Source organism: Anolis carolinensis, unplaced genomic scaffold (genome assembly GCF_035594765.1).
Source record: "Anolis carolinensis isolate JA03-04 unplaced genomic scaffold, rAnoCar3.1.pri scaffold_13, whole genome shotgun sequence".
NCBI classification, from domain to species: domain Eukaryota; kingdom Metazoa; phylum Chordata; class Lepidosauria; order Squamata; family Dactyloidae; genus Anolis; species Anolis carolinensis.
This window is the reverse complement of record NW_026943824.1, coordinates 15,523,576-15,544,568: the sequence shown is the minus strand read 5'-3', so window position 1 is coordinate 15,544,568 and position 20,993 is coordinate 15,523,576. Positions and strand designations below refer to the sequence as shown.

At 42.4% G+C, this 20,993-nt stretch overlaps 1 protein-coding gene across 4 annotated transcripts in view; it reads right to left on the bottom strand.

Annotated features, from left to right (window-relative positions):
* The window catches only part of LOC100560491 (septin-12), a 119,870-nt gene continuing 98,877 nt past the window's right edge, over positions 1-20,993 (bottom strand). For all 4 annotated transcript variants that reach the window (XM_062964724.1, XM_062964726.1, XM_062964725.1 and 1 more), the window contains 5 exons: positions 18,311-18,428; positions 16,010-16,105; positions 11,160-11,256; positions 3,444-3,495; positions 1-927 (listed from right to left, as the gene is read on the bottom strand). In XM_062964724.1, the coding sequence (XP_062820794.1) occupies positions 777-927; positions 3,444-3,495; positions 11,160-11,256; positions 16,010-16,105; positions 18,311-18,428 (514 nt within the window). In that variant the 3' untranslated portion in view covers positions 1-776. The remainder of the gene's footprint in view (positions 928-3,443; positions 3,496-11,159; positions 11,257-16,009; positions 16,106-18,310; positions 18,429-20,993) is intronic.

Here is a 20,993-nt window from a genome sequence, read left to right as displayed (position 1 = left end):
TCTTCGGAATTTCTCTTTAATGTGTAAACTGGAGATTCACAACCTGCCTGAGGAATATAAAATGCAATCGGGCGGAAGGATGAGCTGGCTTCCCGGAGATGGTGGTGAGCTTTTCCATCCTGCTCTGGCATCCTTGGGGATCTCCGAAATCCCAGGACTCTTTGCCTTCTCGGATGAAAAAATATAACAAAAAGGAGCCCGGCACAAGGCAAGAAGGACAATTTTAGGCTTTTCTGACCTTGCAGAAGCCTTCAAACCACTCCTTCCCAACCTGAGTCCTTTCAAACAGCAATCATTCCTGGTGCAAATAGCATAGGAATGCGAGGATGTTTTGCCAGGAACAGAAATAGGTGCGCCCTTCTTTGCTCGCAAAGTTTATGGGCTCAACTTTTTCATGTCATGGTTCTGAAGCTCCATCTCCCGAGCCAAGAAGCACAAGATTAGAAAAATGGGGAGAATACGAAAGATAGCTAGGCATGGGCAAAATGGGGCTCAGGAGTGGGTTGGGTGGTGACCTGGAGATCTTCACCCCGGAGTCCGGGTCTCCTTGGCCAAGGGTGAGCAAAGTCCAGGAGATGGTTGTCCTGCAGATGGATGTCTTGGTGTCCAACACAAGAAGCTGGGATTTCACCATCTTTCTGATGAGAAGAGACAGAAACCAAGGGAGGTGGACGTCTGGAGAGAACACACCAGTCTGTAGAAGCCTTTGGGGAGCGGGGTCGGTGAGGCCTGGGGAGGGATGGATGGGGCAGGAGAGGCCACGCTATCCCTGTCACTCAAAGGTGGCTCTCGGGCTCTCCGTTGACAGCACTCAGGGCCAGGCATTGGCCTCCCTTGGAGGCCTGGTTGCTTTCGTTGAGACGCCGCACGCGATACTGCTCATAATGCACGTTGTGGGTGATGTCTTTGAGGTCCTGCAGGTGAGACCTGGGAAAGAAGAAGACAATGGATTGACATGGCAAAAAACCACACTTCCAATGACTACACCAATCTGAGACAACCACCAATGACATCCTGTTTGAAGACCCTGCAAGCATACAACGGATGCACCTCTCTGACTGTACAATACTGAAATGATCTCAGTCTGCCCTGCACATGGTGGTCCAGATATCAAGCATTGGAACCAATCTATATCTATATATATAAAAGAGTGATGGCATCAGGGCAGCAGACAAAACAACAAAACTACAGGTCCCCCAACCTCGAAATTTGACAACACAACCCATCATCCACGGCTCTAGGTTGATACAACAAAAGGAAAAGAAAAATAAAGAGCAATTATTGTTTTTATCCAATTGCTGCCAGTTAGAAGGCTAAGCTCTGCCCACTTGGTCTCCTAGCAACCCACTCAGCCCAGGGGACAGGCAGAGTTAGGGCTCACTTAGGCCTCTTCCACACTGCCTATAAAATACAGATTACCTTATTTTAACTGGATTATATGGCAGTGTAGATTCAAGGCCCTTCCACACAGCTATATAAACCATTTATAATGGACTTAATGTCAGGAGAAAACCTTTACCCTTTACCTTGACTACCACCAATTCCTCGAAACTTTATTTCCCATACCACCATACTTAGCCACAGCAACACGTGGCCGGGCACAGCTAGTGTGTGTGTGTGTGTGTGTGTGTGTGTGTGTGTATGTATATATATATATATATATATATATATATATATATATATGTATGTATGTATATATGTATATATGTATATATGTATATATATATAAAAATGTAATGTTCGTTTGTAGGACTGAGTAAACAACAAAACCACTGAACCAAATCACACCAAATTTGGCCACAATATACTGACACATCCAAGGTATGTCATTCATTCACCCCCCTCCCCCAATAAAACACCTGGGAAAGGAGAAGAGACTGGACCAACGTAGCAAAAATCCATGCTTCCAATGACTAAACCAGTATGAGACCACCACCAATGTAATCCTACTTGCAAACATACAAAGGATGCACCTCTCTGACTGTACAATACTTACCGTATATATTCGAAGATAAGCCGAGTTTTTCAGCCCTTTTATTTGAGCTGGAAAAGCCTCCCTTGGCTTATAATGGGGTCAAGGCCAAGGCTGGGCAACAGAACCTGGAGGCCATCGCTTGCAATATAGGATATATTCCTCTGTTACCCTCCCTTTTCAGTATGTTTTCAAAGCCTCCCTCGCTCTTAACCAAGGGAATGTTTTGAAAAGAGAGAGAAGACCTTGCAAGTCAGGAAGAGAAATATATATATATATATATATATATATACACCCATTAATCTTGTAAAAGCATTTCCCCCTGAAATATTTGTTAAACTCTCCTACAGATACATAGGCATTAACCCCCCCCCCCCCAATGCATTTGCAATCCCTATGTATAGTCGAAGGCTTTCATGGCCGGGATCACAGGGTTGTTGTATGTTTTCCGGGCTGTATGGCCATGTTCCAGAAGTATTCTGTCTAGATGTTTCGCCCATATCTATGGCAGGCATCCTCAGAACTTTACAACCTCTGAGGATGCCTGCCATTGATGTGGGCGAAACGTCAGGAGAGAATACTTCTGGAACATGGCCATACAGCCCGGAAAATATACAACAACCCTGGGATCCCTATGTACTTATATATCTCTATCTATCTATCTATCTATCTATCTATCTATCTATCTATCATCTACATTAATTTTATATATGAATTTTCCCCTCATATGTTTGCAGGTCTTTGCAAATCCTATATACATATAGATCCATGTACCTGTATATCTGTATCCCTATATATATATTATTTAACTTACTGATGCCTCAGTTTATGTAATTTCATTGGTATCTATTTTTATTTTGAAATTTACCAGTAGCTGCTTCATTTCCCACCCTCGGCTTATACTCAGGTCAATAAGTTATCCCAGTTTTTTGTGGTAAAATTAGGTGCCTCGGCTTATATTCGGGTCGGCTTATACTCAAGTATATATGGTAAATGTTCTCAGTCTGCCTGGGCGCCTCCTTTGTTCAGAGTTGTTAGCTACCAGTATTTAACAAAACTCAAAAATCAGAACAGTAAATAAGAAGCAACACTCTGAAAACAGAAGGGTTCCAGACATGAATCAACCAGGGGCAGCTAACGACTCTGAACAAAGGATGCCTCCAGGCAGGAAGAAGCCAGGAGATGAAGCTATTCAATGCTAATCAAGGTGATTAACTACAACATTCACTGACAAAGAGTTCTTCTCTCACCCTGGACTTTCCACAGATATATATATAAACCTCCCTTGCTTAGTTTCTCCATAGACCTCACAACCTCTGAGGATGCCTGCCATAGATGTGGGCAAAATGTCAGGAGAGAATGCTTTTGGAACATGGCCATACAGCCCGGAAAACATACAACAATGCTATGGGTACTACTTAAAGTGCACACACGCAAATAATAGTCTTTTTTTTTTGAGTCCACCACTCACCTGATTAAGAGATCCCGCAGCAAAGGAAACTCGCAGTGGGCAGGGTTTTCCACTGAAAGACAAGAAATACAAGAATTAGCAGAATTATCTGCTACAATCACCAGGAAAAAAGGTGTTTGGGTGATCCAATGGAGAACCTTGACTGGTTGTGGCAGAAGGTTCGGAGCCCAGGAACTAGAAAGAGTTGCTTTTCTGAATGACAGTTCCCAGAACCTGCAATCTAAGGGCACTCTGAACTCCACCAGTGATGGACCTGGAACTAACTTGGCACACAGAACTTCCATAACCAGCAAAAAATACAACGAATCAGTACAAGAAAACCGCACTACAAACTAGAGCTGACAGCTGGCACCACAAAACATTGCATGGAAAGTTCTTTGACAAAATTGAAGGAAAAGCTGATAAGGAGAAGACCTGGCTCTGGCTCACGAATGGGACCCTGAAGAAGGAGACAGAAGGCCTGATCCTTGCAGCCCAGGAGCAAGACATCAGGACAAAGGCAATTCAGGCCAAGATCGAAAAATCAGCTGATGACCCAAAATGCAGACTGTGCAAGGAAACCCACGAAACCATTGATCATATCCTCAGCTGCTGTAAGAAAATCGCACAGACAGACTACAAACAGAGGCACAACTAATGATAATAATAATAATGTTCGACTTGTGATTTTGTGATACGAAATCCAGCATATCTATCTTGTTTGCTGTGTCATAATAAAATAATAATAATAATAGTGTCCAACATGTGATCCAGTACAACAGCCAGCAGAGTGTCTGCTGTGGACTCATCTTATTGTGTTTCAGATAATAATAATAATAATAATAATAATAATAATAATAATAATAATAATAATAAACCAGAACATCCTGTCCTGGGGGCCAAGACATCCATGTACTTGGAAAGACTGCTGTCCCAAATGGCATACCATCTAAAATCTGTGGGGAGGGAATGGGAGTCAGTAATAAACTACAAAGGATGCTGCGTAAATTGGTTCGGTTCTGTGCTGTGAAGATGCAGCATCCAAATACAATAAATAAATGAATGGGTTATAGTGCTACCAGTCCATCCGTTTCCTTTTCAACATACCATATATACTCGAGTATAAGCCGACCCGAATATCACAAAAAACTGGGATAACTTATTAACCCGAGTATAAGCCGAGGGTGGGAAATGCAGCAGTTACGGGTAAATTTCAAAATAAAAATAGATACCAATAAAATTTCATTGATTGAGGCATCAGTAGGTTAAATGTTTTTGAATGTTTACCGTATTTCAAAGAAAAGCAATAAACTAGCTCTATAAGTGGAAAAGTAGGGGCAATAAAAGCAATATGGTATCAACAATAACCTAATAATAATAATAATAATAATAATAATAATAATAATAATAATAATAATAATAATAATAATAAAAACTTCATTTGGATCCCACCCTATCTCCCCATGGGGACTCAGGCCGGCTTCCAACATAGTAACAGGCAAACATTCAATGCTTATATAAACAATGCAGAGCTAGATATAGATCTATAATTATAGATATTAATTTCACATATTCATTTTCCTCTGAAGGGTTTGCAAATCCCTGTTTTTGTGTGTGCATTTCCCCTACAATATTTGCAAGCCATATATATATATATATATATATATACACACACACACACACACACACACACACACATACACACACACACACAGTAGAGTCTCACTTATCCAACATAAACGGGCCGGCAGAACGTTGGATAAGCGAATATGTTGGATAATAAGGAGAGATTAAGAAAAAGCCCATTAAACATCAAAATAGGTTATGATTTTACAAATTAAGCACCAAAACATCATGTTATACAACAAATTTGACAGAAAAGTAGTTCAATACGCAGTAATGTTATGTTGTAATTACTGTATTTACAAAATTAGCACCAAAATATCACATTATATTGAAAACATTGACTTCAAAAATGCGTTGGATAATCCAGAACGTTGGATAAGCGAGTGTTGGATAAGTGAGACTCTACTGTATATACACATATTCTCATATCTATCTAGACATGTCTATATATATTTGTGTGTTCATTTCCCCCTGTAATATTTCCAAGCCCTATATATAGGTAGGTAAGAATATATTCATATCTATCCAGACATCTCTCTTTATATAGATATTTGCAGAGACTTGCAAACATATGAGGGTAAATTCATATATAAAAATAATGTATATGTATGGCTACAGATACACAGGTACATGGATCTATATGTATAAAGGATTTGCAAAGACTTGCAAACATATGAGAGGAAATTCATATACAAAATTAATGTACATAGATAGATACACATATAAAGGTACATAGAGGTTGCAAAAGCTTGCAAGGGGTTAATGCCTATATATCTGTAGGAGAGTTTAACAAATATTTCAGGGGAAAATGCTTTCATAAGATTAATGAATATATATTTTTCTTCTTCCTATCTTGCAAGGGCTTCTCTCCCTTTTCAAAACATTCCCTTGATTAAGAGCGAGGGAGGCTTTGCAAAAGAAAACACACTGATAAGGGAGGAGAAGAGAGAAATAGATCACATATTGCAAGCAATACCCTGCAGGCTTTGCAAAAGTAAACACACTGATAAGGGAGGAGAAGAGAGAAATAGATCCCATATTGCAAGCAATACCCTGCAGGCTTTGCAAAAGTAAACACACTGATAAGGGAGGAGAAGAGAGAAATAGATCACATATTGCAAGCAATGCCCTGCAGGCTTTGCAAAAGTAAACACACTGATAAGGGAGGAGAAGAGAGAAATAGATCACATTGCAAGCAATAGCCTACAGGCTCCCTTGCCGGCCTTGACCCGAGGGAGGCTTTTTCAGCTCATAAATAAGGGCCGAAAAACTCGGCTTATCTTCGAGTATATACAGTAACAAAAGGATGGAAGATGTGCTGGGAGAACATGGAAGAGTCCTAGCTGGGGCAACTTAAAAGTTCTGTGTTTGACGCATGTGATTAAAAAGTTCAACTGGAAACATCCATCATTTCGGACCAAGTGACAGCAGGACACGGGGACAAGGGGTATGTGATGAGGGTTTCATGGAAAAGGGGTGATATAAGGGACGTCGGAATATGGGCCTCATGCAGGTGGGCTGAGAAGCCATTCTAAGCAGTGGGAGCAACAAAGGAGCAAAGATGGAGGAGTGCTGTGTGTTGACCAAGCGGAAGGGAGCCGGGTGCGATTTGCGGGAAGAAAGCGGCCGGGAGAGGGACGGCATTCGATCCCTTCCTTCTCCGACTGACATGACATTTCGGGTGTATCTTGGAAAACGGAAAAAAGAGCTGGGATTGTAGAAGGTAAACAGCAGGAGGGCAGAGGGTCAAGCACATTCTCCACTGTGGATTCCTTGATTCCAACACCCTTTTGCAGCTATTCAAGAGCACACCCATTTCTGAACATTTAGTCCTGCTGTTCGTGCTAATGTGGGGATCTTTGGCAACCCAACCTCCGGAAAATAGTTTTGATTGAGAATAAAATCTCTGCATGAAACCTGCTGAACACGAGGGGGCAGCAGATTCTTAAATACTGACGTGGTGGTTAAAGGAAAGCAATGGGATATATATTGTGGAAGGCTCTTGTGGGTTGCTATGAGGTTTTAGGGGCTGTATGGCTATATTCCAGCAGCGTTATCTCCTGATGTTTTGCTACATCTGTGGCTAATAGTATCTTCAGAGTTTCTGTTGGCAGTGAAGCAAGTGGAGTGTGTGTATGTGTATGTATGTGTGTATATATATACACACACACATATATACATACACGAGGGTTGAATGAAAAGTAATGCCTCCACCTTCGTAACTCCTCAGCAGATAACAGTCTTGGTATGCAGCAAGTCCTGGCTTGTTCAGTAGACTCTCCTCTACAGTTAGTTCCATTTGGCGGGAAGCGTTAGCATTGAACAGTTGTGTTGTTAAAGTGCGAAGTATGGAACCCTGTGCAGACGGGGAAGCCTTAGCATTGAATGGTTGTGTTGTTAAAGTGCGAAGTATGGAACCCTGCGCAGATGGGGAAGCCTTAGCATTGAATGGTTGTGTTGTTAAAGTGCGAAGTATGGAACCCTGTGCAGACGGGGAAGCCTTAGCATTGAATGGTTGTGTTGTTAAAGTGTGAAGTATGGAACCCTGCGCAGACGGGGAAGCTTTAGTATTGAATGGTTGTGTTGTTAAAGTGCGAAGTATGGAACCCTATGCAGAGTGGGAAGCCTTACCATTGAACGGTTGTGTTGTTAAAGTGCGAAGTATGGAACCCTGCGCAGACGGAGAAGCCTTACCATTGAACGGTTGTGTTGTTAAAGTGCGAAGTATGGAACCCTGTGCAGAGTGGGAAGCCTTAGCATTGAACGGTTGTGTTGTTAAAGTGTGAAGTATGCAACCCTGCGCAGAGTGGGAAGCCTTAGCATTGAACGGTTGTGTTGTTAAAGTGCGAAGTATGGAACCCTGCACAGACGGTTGGTCAATGCGACTTAAGCAACGTGCAGTCATTGAATTCTTGACAGCAGAAAGTGTCACCCCAAAGGAGATTCATCTGAGAATGCAAGCGGTTTATGGTGATTGTGTGGATGTGAGTCCTGTGCGTCGTTGTGCAAGTAAGGTACACGATGGGTCCTGTGAGACGTTGGTTGCGGAAACAGAGTGTCGACTTCTTCTGTGACACCTTCAGAAAACTCGTTCATCGTTGGCAGAAATGTATCCAATTGTCTGGTGATTATGTGGAAAAGTGAATAGTGGTAGTTAAAGAGCACATTCTAAGGATTATTTCTGCGTTTGATTTATTAAAATATTCCCAACCCAAGTAACGAAGGTGGAGGTATTACTTTTCATTCAACCTCTCGTAGTAGCTTGGGGACCCGGCGGTACCTGGTTCATTTGAGAAAGGCAATGTTTGTCTGTGTTCCAAGTGTAGTCTAGATCCAATGTCAGCTGGGTTCAGTGGGTGCAGGTGAACTACAACTCCCATATGCAAGAGCCATCGTCCATGGTCCAGATGCAGGTGTAACGCTGTGGCAACATGGTCATACAGCCCCCAAAACTCCAATCTATATATATATATATATATAATAGTAATGGAATCACGGCACTGGACAAAACAACTAAACTAAATGCCCCACAACCTCAAAAATTGACAGCACAACCTCTCATCTACGCCTTTACGTTCACACAACAAAAAGAAAAGAAAAATAAAGTCCTAGCCACAGCAACGCGTGGCCAGGCATGGCTAGTAAGAGATATAATTTCTAGAAACAATATTAAATTTGATTTAATGAAAACAAATGTGTTTGTTTGTTTGTTGTTGTTGGGTTTTGTTGTTTGGGTTTTTTTGCATGCTGATCCTCAGTCACCAAACGGGAAATTGCAACAGACGGCATTGCCCAAATGAGAAAAATTGCAATGCTCCTTGACAAAACTATATGCCCGTTTTAGCAAATTCAGGGTGAAAATCAAGAAACTGGCACTTTGTCCAGTAGGAAGGTCCCAGGTTCGAAGCCTTGCACTTTCCAGGCAAGTCTGGGCATTCCTACCATTCAGGGGATGCAATATTGATCGTGAGGGACTTTGTGTTCTGCAAATGCCGGGACGGGGGATGCAAGAGAGGAAGGGAACGATCCAGGGCCGTGGCAATACCTGTCCTGCTCCCAAGGGCCTTGCAATGCGGGCTGCGGGAAAAGTGTGCGGAATCGGAAAGAGAAAAAAGACGTTATTTTCGCAAGCGACATTTGGAACTGGCGGACTTTGAGGAAGCAAGAGGAGAGAAACAGCAAAGCGGAGAGAGCGGAGAAGAAGGAGCGCTCTGATTTCACTTAAAACTGATATGGTTCCATTTGATGGGATCCTTGAAAGGACATTCAGCATTTTTAGCCACTTTGAGTGACCTTCAGGAGAGATAAAGCAGGGTATAAATAAACATAATAATAGTGATAATTTTGAGCCTGGATCTAGCAAATTCCTAAATCCTCTAAATAATAATAATAATAATAATAAAAATAATAATAATAATAATCAGCTGCTGTAAGAAAATTGCACAGACAGACTACAAACAGAGGCACAACTATGTGGCCCAAATGATTCATTGAACTTATGCCTCAAGTACCACCTCCCAGCAGCAAAGAACTGGTGGGATCACAAACCTGCAAAAGTATTGGAAAATGAGCACGCAAAGATACTGTGGGACTTCCGAATCCAGACTGACAAAGTTCTGGAACACAACACACCAGACATCACAGTTGTGGAAAAGAAAAAGGTTTGGATCATTGATGTCGCCATCCCACGTGACAGTCGCATCGACGGAAAACAACAGGAAAAACTCAGCCGCTCTCAGGACCTCAAGATTGAACTACAAAGACTCTGGCAGAAACCAGTGCAGGTGGTCCCGGTGGTGATGGGCACACTGGGTGCCGTGCCAAAAGATCTCAGCCGGCATTTGGAAACAATAGACTTTGACAAAATTATGATCTGTCAATTGCAAAAGGCCACCCTACTGGGATCCGCACGCATCATCTGAAAATACATCACACAGTCCTAGACACTTGGGAAGAGTTTGACTTGTGGTTTTGTGATACGAAATCCAGCATGTCTATCTTGTTTGCTGTGTCATACAATAAAATAATAATAACCATCTTGTTTGCTGTATACTAATCTTGTTGTGCATCAAATAATAATAATAATGATCTTGTTTGCTGTGTATTAATCTTGTTGTATATCAAATAATAATATAATAATAATCTTGTTTGCTGTGTACTAATCTTGTTGTGCATCTAATAATAATGATCTTGTTTGCTGCATACTAATCTTGTTGTGCATCAAATAATAATAATAATAATAATGATGATGATAATAATAATAATAATGTTCGACTTGTGATTTTGTGATACGAAATCCATCATATCTATCTTGTTTGCTGTGTCATACAGTAATAATCTTGTTTGCTGCATACTAATCTTGTTGCGCATCAAATAATAATAATAATGATCTTGTTTGCTGCATACTAATCTTGTGTATCAAATAATAATAATAATAATAATGATCTTGTTTGCTGCGTACTAATCTTGTTGTGCATCAAATAATAATAATAATAATAATAATAATAATAATGATGATGATGATCTTGTTTGCTGTGTACTAATCTTGTTGTGTATCAAATTATTATTATTATTATTTAGATTGGGACCAGAAGAGAAATAATTCGGTGACATAGGTTGTATCTGTGATGGGGCCAAGAATGTATCCCATGCATATAAGTGGGTTTTATTGTAATTATATAATGTGAACGGACCCTTTATATTTACTGCCAGGGATTCGAGACAATACCATCAATTTATTTATTTATCACACCGTTCTCACCCTAAAGGGACTCAGAGCAGCCTTACAAAGGCAACAATTCGATTTTTTTTATCATGTTAGAAGTGACTTGGGAACATACTGCAAGTCGCTTCTGGTGTGAGAGAGCTGGCTGTCTACAGAGACGTTGCCCAGGGGATGCCCGGATGTATTACCATCCTGCTGGGAGGCTTCTCCCAGGTCCTAGCAAGCTAGAGCTGACGGACAGGAGCTCACCCCGTCTTGTGGATTCAAACCATCAGTAACCCAACCTTCAGGTCAGCAGTCCAGCCGGCACAAGGCTTGCAATGGGGGCTTGTATGCGTTGTTCTGCTTCTGGCCATACCAAAATGAAAAACCAGAACTTAAGTTACCTTCAATAATCCCCCACTTGGTTTTGCGGCCCAGAACCTTCTTGCCGTTCACTTGGTGCTCCTTGTCTGCTCCAACCACAGCAAAAGGGATTTTCTCCTGGAGTAAGAAAACAAGAGAAAGTAATCCCAGAGATATCCAAATATTCCTGACCTTCTTTCTGGACGACCCCCTTTGCAACGCCCTAGTGTTCACGAGATTTCAACCTTTGATTGGTAAAAACTGTTAATGTGGGATTTGTGTATTGGTAGTGTTTAAATGAAATTTGTGTCTTGGTTTGTATTGCATACTGATTGCATCATCCAGAGCAGAGGTTCTCAAACTTTTTAAACAGGGGGCCAGTTAATGATCCTTCGGAACGTTGGAGGGCCAGACTATAGTTGGCCACCGAGCAATAAATAATAATAATAATAACAACAATAACAACAACAACAATAATAAATAAGAGGGTTGGAAGAGACCCTTTGAGCCATTGAGTCCAATCCCCTTCTGCCTTTGTGCACCGAAAGCACAAGCAAAGCATCCCTGACAGATGGCCACCCAGCCTCAATGTTAATAATAATAATAATAATAATAATAATAATAATAATAATAATAATAATAAAGAGGGTTGGAAGAGACCCCTTGGGCCATTGAGTCCAATCCCTTTCTGCCTTTGTGCACCGAAAGCACAAGCAAAGCATCCCTGACAGATGTCCGCCCAGTCTCAATGTTAATAATAATAATAATAATAATAATAATAATAATAATAATAATAATAATAAGGGTTGGAAGAGACCCCTTGGGCCATTGAGTCCAATCCCTTTCTGCCTTTGTGCACCGAAAGCACAAGCAAAGCATCCCTGACAGATGTCCGCCAAGTCTCAATGTTAATAATAATAATAATAATAATAATAATAATAATAATAATAAGGGTTGTAAGAGAAGAAGAGACCCCTTTAGCTCAACCCCTTCTGCCCTTGTGCCGTGGGGGCCGGATAAATGGCTTCGATGGGCCACATCCGGCCCCCGGGCCTTAGTTTGGGGACCCCTGATCCAGAGTGTAACATAGTCTGTAAAGAGTTAATTACTGAGAAGCTTTGATGACCTTGATGTGTGGCTGGAACTGGGGAGTGTCCAGACACAAGTGTGTATGCATTACTGATTGCATCAGTTCTGTTCTGTTCTGTCTGCCTAGAGTGAGAGTCCTGTGTTTGTCTGCAAGTCTGTTCGTCTTTATTACTGCTTTCAGTAAAACTTGTATATAGTTTTACCAAAGTCTCTGGATGTCACTTTGTTCTCCATTCCACTGACTCCAACTACTGCTGCGCTGCGTAAATTACTCTGACAATTGGTTATGGGCCCAGATCCCAGTACCTAGACTGGACCAGAGTTCTGGAGTTTGGAGTGGAGAGAAAGTTGGAGCTGCGACTGTGACCAGAGACGAGACCCGCTGTTTTGCGTAAATTACTCTGACAAAAACTTTTTAAAAAATAATTTAAAAATAGTGGATAATGAAAACATACTGAAACTTGGCAGGCTTAAAATCGTAAATGTTGCCTACAAGTGTGCCATGATTCCTTTTTATTGGCATAAGTATGACGGAGAAACGAGCCTCAAATTTTTCCCCCTTGCCACAGATGGAATGAATCTTCACGAAACAATTCTGAAGCTCACAAGTATACCTCACAACCCCTGAGGATGTGGGCAAAATGTCAGGAGATCATGCTTCTGGAACATGGCCATACCACCCGGAAAATGCACAACAAACCACTGATTCCGACCATGAAAGCCTTTGGCAACACATCGAATCCCACTAGGGCTCGCAGAATGAAAACAAAATGTCAACATGACATTGTCAGTCCAAACCTGGCAACGTGCTGACCTCTTGAATCTATATATATATATATAAAAGGGTAATGAAATTTCGGTCTAGGACAAAACAACAAAACTATACATCCCAGAAACACTAAACTTGGCAGCACAACCCCTTATCCATGCCTCTACGTTCATACAACAAAAAGAAAAGAAAAATAAAGTCCTAATTAGAGGGAGAGGAAGAATTGTTTTTATCCAATTGCTGCCAGTTAGAAGGCTAAGCTCTGCCCACTTGGTCTCCTAGCAACCCACTCAGCCCACCCAGCCTCTCAATAATAATAATAATAATAATAATAATAATAATAATAATAATAATAATAATAATAATAATAATCAGCTGATGACCCAAAATGCAGACTGTGCAAGGAAACTGATGAAACCATGGATCATATCCTCAGCTGCTGTAAGAAAATTGCACAGACAGACTACAAACAGAGGCACAACTATGTGGCCCAAATGATTCATTGGAACTGATGCCTCAAGTACCACCTCCCAGCAGCAAAGAACTGGTGGGATCACAAACCTGCAAAAGTATTGGAAAATGAGCACGCAAAGATACTGTGGGACTTCCGAATCCAGACTGACAAAGTTCTGGAACACAACACACCAGACATCACAGTTGTGGAAAAGAAAAAGGTTTGGATCATTGATGTTGCCATCCCAGGTGACAGTCGCATTGAAGAAAAACAACAGGAAAAACTCAGCCGCTATCAGGACCTCAAGATTGAACTTCAAAGACTCTGGCAGAAACCAGTGCAGGTGGTCCCGGTGGTGATGGGCAAATTGGGTGCCGTGCCAAAAGATCTCAGCCGGCATTTGGAAACAATAGGCATTGACAAAATTATGATCTGCCAACTGCAAAAGGCCACCCTGCTGGGATCTGCACGCATCATCCGAAAATACATCACACAGTCCTAGACACTTGGGAAGTGTTCGACTTGTGATTTTGTGAAACGAAACCCAGCATATCTATCTTGTTTGCTGTGTCATAATATAATAATAATAATAATAATAATAATAATAATAATAATAATAATAATAATAGTAATAATACAATCCTAAGGTTAGCAGATACCCCTAAGGGTCATCCAGTTCAACTTCCTTCTACCATGCAGGAGGACACAATCCAACCACTCGTGACAGATGCCCATCCAATATCTGCACAATAATAATACACATCAAATCATAGCATCAGACAGTTAGGACACACCCCTAAAGGCCATACAGTCCAACCCAATTCTGCCATGCAGGACACAATCCAAGCACTCCCAACAGATGGCCACCCAGCCTCTCAATACTAATACTAATACTAATAACATCATCATCATCATACAATCCTAAGGTTTGGAGTGATCATCCAGATCAACTTCCTTCTACCATGCAGGATGACACAATCCAAGCACTCCTGACAGATGGCCATCCAGCCTCAACAAGTTCTCACCAACACCACCAGCAACACCACAGCAACGCGTGGCTGGGCACAGCTAGTCTACGTATATAATCTATCTATATAATAAAATTCAGTGTTTGTATGTGTGTATGTGGCAGCTTTCTGATTGGCCGCCACTTCCACAGGCCACTGTGACCGCCAGGAAGGACAGACCTGGACCAAACTTGTGACACATAACCCCTATGACCCATTTTACATCCTGGTGCCATTTGGGGATGATGGGCCACGGATGACGAGATTTGCAGTACTTTTGAATGCTACACCTCCCACAGACCAGTGTGACCAGTGAGGGAACTGGACCAAACTTGACACACAGTACCCCTGTGACCCACTTTACATCCTGGTGTAGACTGGGGCAGGATGGACCAAGGGTGATAGGATTTGCAGTACTTTCCCTCACTTCTTGAGACCACAGCAACTGCCACAAATCACAGAACTGAACCAAACCAGGCACACATATCCCAAATGACACACTTCACATGTTGCAGCAGTTTGGTGGAGGATGGACCAAGGATTATGAGATTTGCAGTACCTTCATCCAGTTCACCTCCCACATACCACTGTGATGCCCATGAATGACGAAACAGTATTAAACTTGACACGCAGGTGTAGGGTGGCCCACTTTACATCCTGGTGCAGTTTGGGGGAGGAGGGACCATGGATGATGGGACTTGCAGTATCTTCACTCACTTCCCGGGATCACTATGGCCTCCAACAATGACGGATCAAGACCAAACTTGGCACATAGAGCCACCATGACACACTCTACATCTTGGCACTGTTTTCACAGGATGCAACATGGATGATGGGACTTGTAATACCTTCACTCACTTCCTGAGAACACTGTGACTCCCACCAATGATGAATAAGGACCAAGCTTGGTACACAAAGCCCTCATCATCCACTCCACATCTTGGTGAGGTTTGGAAGAGCTTTGGGCCATGGATGATGGGTCTTACAGTATGTTCACTCCCTTCCCGAGACCACTGTCACCCCCACCAATGTCTCATCAAGACAAAACTTGACACAGAGAACACCCATGACTCACTCTACACCCAGGTGCAGTTTGAAGGATGATGGACCATGGACGATGGGACTTGCAATACCTCCACTCATTTCCTGAGAGCACCGTGACCCACACAAATGACTGATCAAGATCAAACTTGGTATATAGAGGCCCCATGACTTACTCTACATTCTGGCACTGTTTGGAGAGGGATGGACACTGGACGATGGGACTTGCATATGGGAGTTGGAGTTCATCTGCACCCATTGAACCCAATTGACATTGGATATAGACTACACTTGGAAAACAGGCAAACGATGCCTTTCTCAAATGACCTGGGCATCGTCGGGTCCCTAAGCTAGTATAACATAAAAGCAGAGTATGGTGTTTCATGAACAGGCAAATGCTGGCAAAGGAAACAGTAATATCATTGCAGCTGCAAGTGTATTTTAAGTTCTAAATAAAATAAACAAACATCTCCTAGTTTGGGCTCAGTCCGACCTACAACTCAGATTTCTATGGGGTTGGCCATTACCTACCCGGATTTTGTCATTCAGAAGCCTGTCATCCGGGTCCTCGTCAAAGTCCACTTGTGGGTAGACATGGATCCCGTGGGCCTTCAAGTCTTTCTGAATCTGCCAAAACAAAAGTATAAGAGGTCCCTGAGTCCCAGCTCTGACATGTCATGGGATGCTGGTTGTGAAGTGATTTATAGTTTCCAAATCATGGCCTTCCTGCAAGCTGGACAGGAAGTGTCCCAGAAGCAAGCAAAAATACAGCAGAGTCCCTTCTCAGCAACAACATGCTTCAGCCCGTCTATCAGCAAAGTCCAACTGCCAGCAACTAATCTTTATCTACAGCAGGGGTCCCCAAACTAAGGCCCGGGGGCCGGATGCGGCCCTCCAAGGTCATTTACCTGGCCCCCGCCCTCATTTATAATATAATATTTTTATATCCGTTCTAATAATATAATATATTGTATATACATATGATATTGATAATGATATTATCATTTTATACAATATAATACTACTAGTAATAATACTATACATTAATAATATGTTATATATTACATACAATATTACAGTATAGTGGTATAGTTCAATATAGTAATATATAATGCTAATATTGTGCTATGCTAATAATATAATATGCTGTATGTACATACAGCTGCTCTGAGTTCCCTTCGGGGTGAGAAGGGTGGGATATAAATATAGTAAATAAATATAGTAAATGAATACATAAATAATTTTGGACTTGAAGACACACAACAACAACAATCCTAATTAACCTGACTATCTCATTGGCCAGAAGCAGGCCCACACTTCCTATTGAAATCCTGATAGGTTTATGTTAAAATTATTTTCATTTTTAAATATTGTATTGTTCTTTCATTGTTATTGTTGTTGTTTTGCACTACAAATAAGATATGTGCAGTGTGCATAGGAATTTGTTCATTTTTCCCCCCCCAAAATGATAATCCGGCCCCTCAACAGTCTGAAGGATGGTGGACCGGCCCTCTGCTTAAAAAGTTTGAGGACCCCTGATCTACACACTGTTTAGTAAACTCCTGGGTTCAAGTTTCATCCAAAATATCTGAAGGCTTTAATTTTCAACGTTGCAGTATATACAATCAGGATACGCAGATCCACTTTCCTGGGTTTTGCAGAGTCATCAGATAGTCACATACAACATAGGTGGATATTCACACAGAGTCACACAGGAGAGAGAGAGATGGATTCTTTCATCCTTCCTATCTAGTCACCTGCTTAGGTCATCAGTAAGAGACATTGAGTGGTGCAATCCTCACATGGTTATGGCCATATTACCACATCCCTCTAGGTATTGCATCATGACGTTCACAGTCATTACCCAGGTGCTACAAGGGTTGAATGAAAAGTAATGCCTCCACCTTCATAACTCCTCAACAGATGGCAGTCCTGGTCTGCAGAAGGTTTAGTAGACTTGTTTAGTAGACTCTCCTCTGCAGTTCCATTTGGCGGGAAGCCTTAGCATTGAACGGTTGTGTTGTTAAAGTGCGAAGTATGGAACCCGGCGCAGACAGGGAAGCCTTAGCATTGAATTATTGTGTTGTTAAAGGGCGAAGTATGGAACCCTGCGTAGACGGTCGTTCAATGTGACTTAAGCAACATGCAGTCATTGAATTCTTGACAGCAGAAGGTGTCACCCCAAAGGAGATTCATCCAAGAATGCAAGATGTTTATGGTGATTGTGTTGATGTGAGTCCTGTGCGTAGTTGGGCGAGTAAGTTTAAAGATGACGAGGTGGGAACATCTGACTTGCGTGACAAACAAAGAGTTGGACGCCCTGTGACAGCAACCACAGAGTTTCACAAGCAAGAGGTTGACATAGTGATTCAATACAATTGTCGTATCCCTCGGAGAGAAATTTCAAGCATCATCGGCATTTCACAAGAATGTGTGGGTCACATTATTGCTTGGCTTGGCTATCAGATATTGAGAGAACTGTGAGACGCTGGTTGCGGAAACAGAGTGTCGACTTCTTCCGTGATGGCTTCAGAAAACTTGTTCATCGTTGGCAGAAATGTATCCAATTGTCTGGTGATGATGTGGAAAAGTGAATAGTGGTAGCTAAAGAGCACATTCTAAGGATTATTTCTGCGTTTGATTTATTAAAATATTCCCATCCAAACCCAAGTAACGAAGGTGGAGGCATTACTTTTCATTCAATGCTCGTATTATTACACCATATGCTAATCAAACTGTATTTTTTTTTCTATGACTAGAAATGCTGTGCCATTTCTAATAGGACATTCGATAGGGATGGCACCCTGCAGGGCCTCCTCCTCGTGTGCTTACCTTCTGCTTGAACTCTGCCCGCTCCTCCAGGGTCAAGGTATCTGCTCGGGCAATGACTGGCACCACGTTGGTGATCTTGCTGAGCCGCCGCATGAATTCCAGGTCCAAGGGACGCAGCCTGCGGGGAAAAAACGTGGACATCATTACGTGGCTGGAGCTGCCATGGTCTACATAATGGCAGTTATATTATTGTTATAATGGTTGATTGGAGTTAAGAGATCCTAGGTTTTGGTTATTCATTATGCCAAAAGTAATGATCATTCACATAACCAGGGAGCTGGTTATATGGGTTAAACCCTTGTGCTGGCTGAACTGCTGGCCTGAAGGTTGCCAGTTCGAATCCGCGAGACGGGGTGAGCTCCCATCTGTCAGCTCTAGCTTGTAGGGACATGAGAGAAGCCTCCCAGCAAGATGGTTAAACCCTTGTGCCAGCTAAACTGCTGACCTGAAGGTTCGGTTGCTGAACTGAAGGTTGCCAGTTCGAATCTGTGAGACGGGGTGAGCTCCCGTCTGTTAGCTCTAGCGTGCAGGGACATGAGAGAAGCCTCCCAGCAGGATGGTTAAACCCTTGTGCCGGCAGAACTGCTGACCTGAAGGTTGGGTTGCTGACCTGAAGGTTGCCAGTTCGAATCCGCGACACAGGGTGAGTTCCCATCTGTCAGCTCTAACGTGTGGAGACATGAGAGAAGCCTCCCAGCAGGATGGTTAAGCCCTTGTGCCGGCTGAACTGCTGACATGAAGGTTGGGTTGCTGACCTGAAGGTTGCCAGTTCGAATCTGCGAGACAGGGTGAGCTCCCGTCTGTCAGCTCTAGCTTGTAGGGACATGAGAGAAGCCTCCCAGCAGGATGGTTAAACCCTTGTGCCGGCTGAACTGCTGACCTGAAGGTTGGGTTGCTGACCTGAAGGTTACCAGTTCGAATCTGCGACACAGGGTGAGCTCCCATCTGTCAGCTCTAGCTTGTGGGGACATGAGAGAAGCCTCCCAGCAGGATGGTTAAACCTTTGTGCCAGCTGAACTGCTGACCTGAAGGTTGGGTTGCTGACCTGAAGGTTACCAGTTTGAATCCGCGAGACGGGGTGAGCTCCCGTCTGTTAGCTCTAGCGTGCGGGGACATGAGAGAAGCCTCCCAGGTGTGCCCTGGGCAATGTATCTGTAGATGCCAATTTTCTCACACCAGAAGCAACTTGCAGTATGTTCTCAAGTCGCTTCTGACACGATTTTAAAAAATTCTACACAGAAGCAGAATACCACTGTGTCCTCATTAGAACAGTGTAGATACTGAACAATCTGGTCACAAGGCATATTAGTAAGAATACATACATACGGTAGTGCTAGATAAGACCAGAGCCAGCGAGGCATAATGATCGGAGCGTTGGACTATTTTCCAAGCCCGGATTTCCTCCTTAAAACTGTCCTTTTCCAGAGATTATCCCACCGCATGGCTACACTAATATTATTATTCTATTTTGGTCAGGGTTCCACCAAAGAGAAAGAATGACCCTGTCTTATCAGAGGTGAAAGAACAGCTGTTTGAAAGCCTCATCTTGGCACTCCAACTTTCTCCTTTAGAGTGGCAATGCCACTTTCTGTCACTAGGTGCCACTGTTAAATATATACTATATTTATGAATTTAGCACCAAAATATCACGATGTATTGAAAACATTGACTACAAAAATGTGTTGGATAATCCAGAATGTTGGATAAGTGAGACTCTACTGTATCCAGTATATCCCAATACATCCCCGAAAGGCACTGGATCCCATCTGTTCTGGGAAGCTAAGCAGGGTAAGCTCCGTTTATTACATGGATGGGAGACCGAGTCTTCCAACGAATGGGATCAACTTGGATTTAAAAGACAAACATTCCTCTTGCAATTCTTAAAAGGTTTCGTCTGAGTTGGACATCTATGAACTTATAACTCAGAAGGTCTATCTGTATTATTATCTTATCTATATATATAAAAGAGTGATGGCATCAGGGCAGCGGACAAAACAACAAAACTACAGGCCCCCCAACCTCGAAATTTGACAACACAACCCCTCATCCACGGCTCTAGGTTGATACAACAAAAAGAAAAGAAAAATAAAGTCCTAATTAGAGGGAGAGGAATAATTGTTTTTATCCAATTGCTGCCAGTTAGAAGGCTAAATAAATAATAAAACAGAACAATACAATCTCTAAAATCAGAACACTAAATAAAGAACAACACTCTGAAAACAGTGGAATTCCACACAGGAAACAATCAGGGCCAGCTAACACCTCCCAACAAAGTATTCCCATCACCAAAGTCAAATCCTCTGTTTTCTGAGGGCCACAGACAGTAGAAGCACATAAAATATCTCAAACACCACTCTGAAAACAAGGGAATTCCAGACAGGAAACAATCTGGGCCAGCTAACACCTCCCAACAAAAAGTTCACTCAGGGAGGAAACAGCCAGGCTTTAAAGCTGCAAGGCTAATCATTTCCCCTAATTGCAGCATTCATACTTGCTTCCAAAAAACCCAGAAATATTGTATATTCACAAGCTTTAGGAAATAATATCCCCTGATAGCGCAGCGTGTTAAAGCGCTGAGCTGCTGAACTTCTGGACTGAAAGGCCACAGGTTTGAATTGGGGGAACGGAGAGAACCCCCACTGTTAGCCCCAGCTTCTGCTAACCCAGAAGTTCAAAAACATGC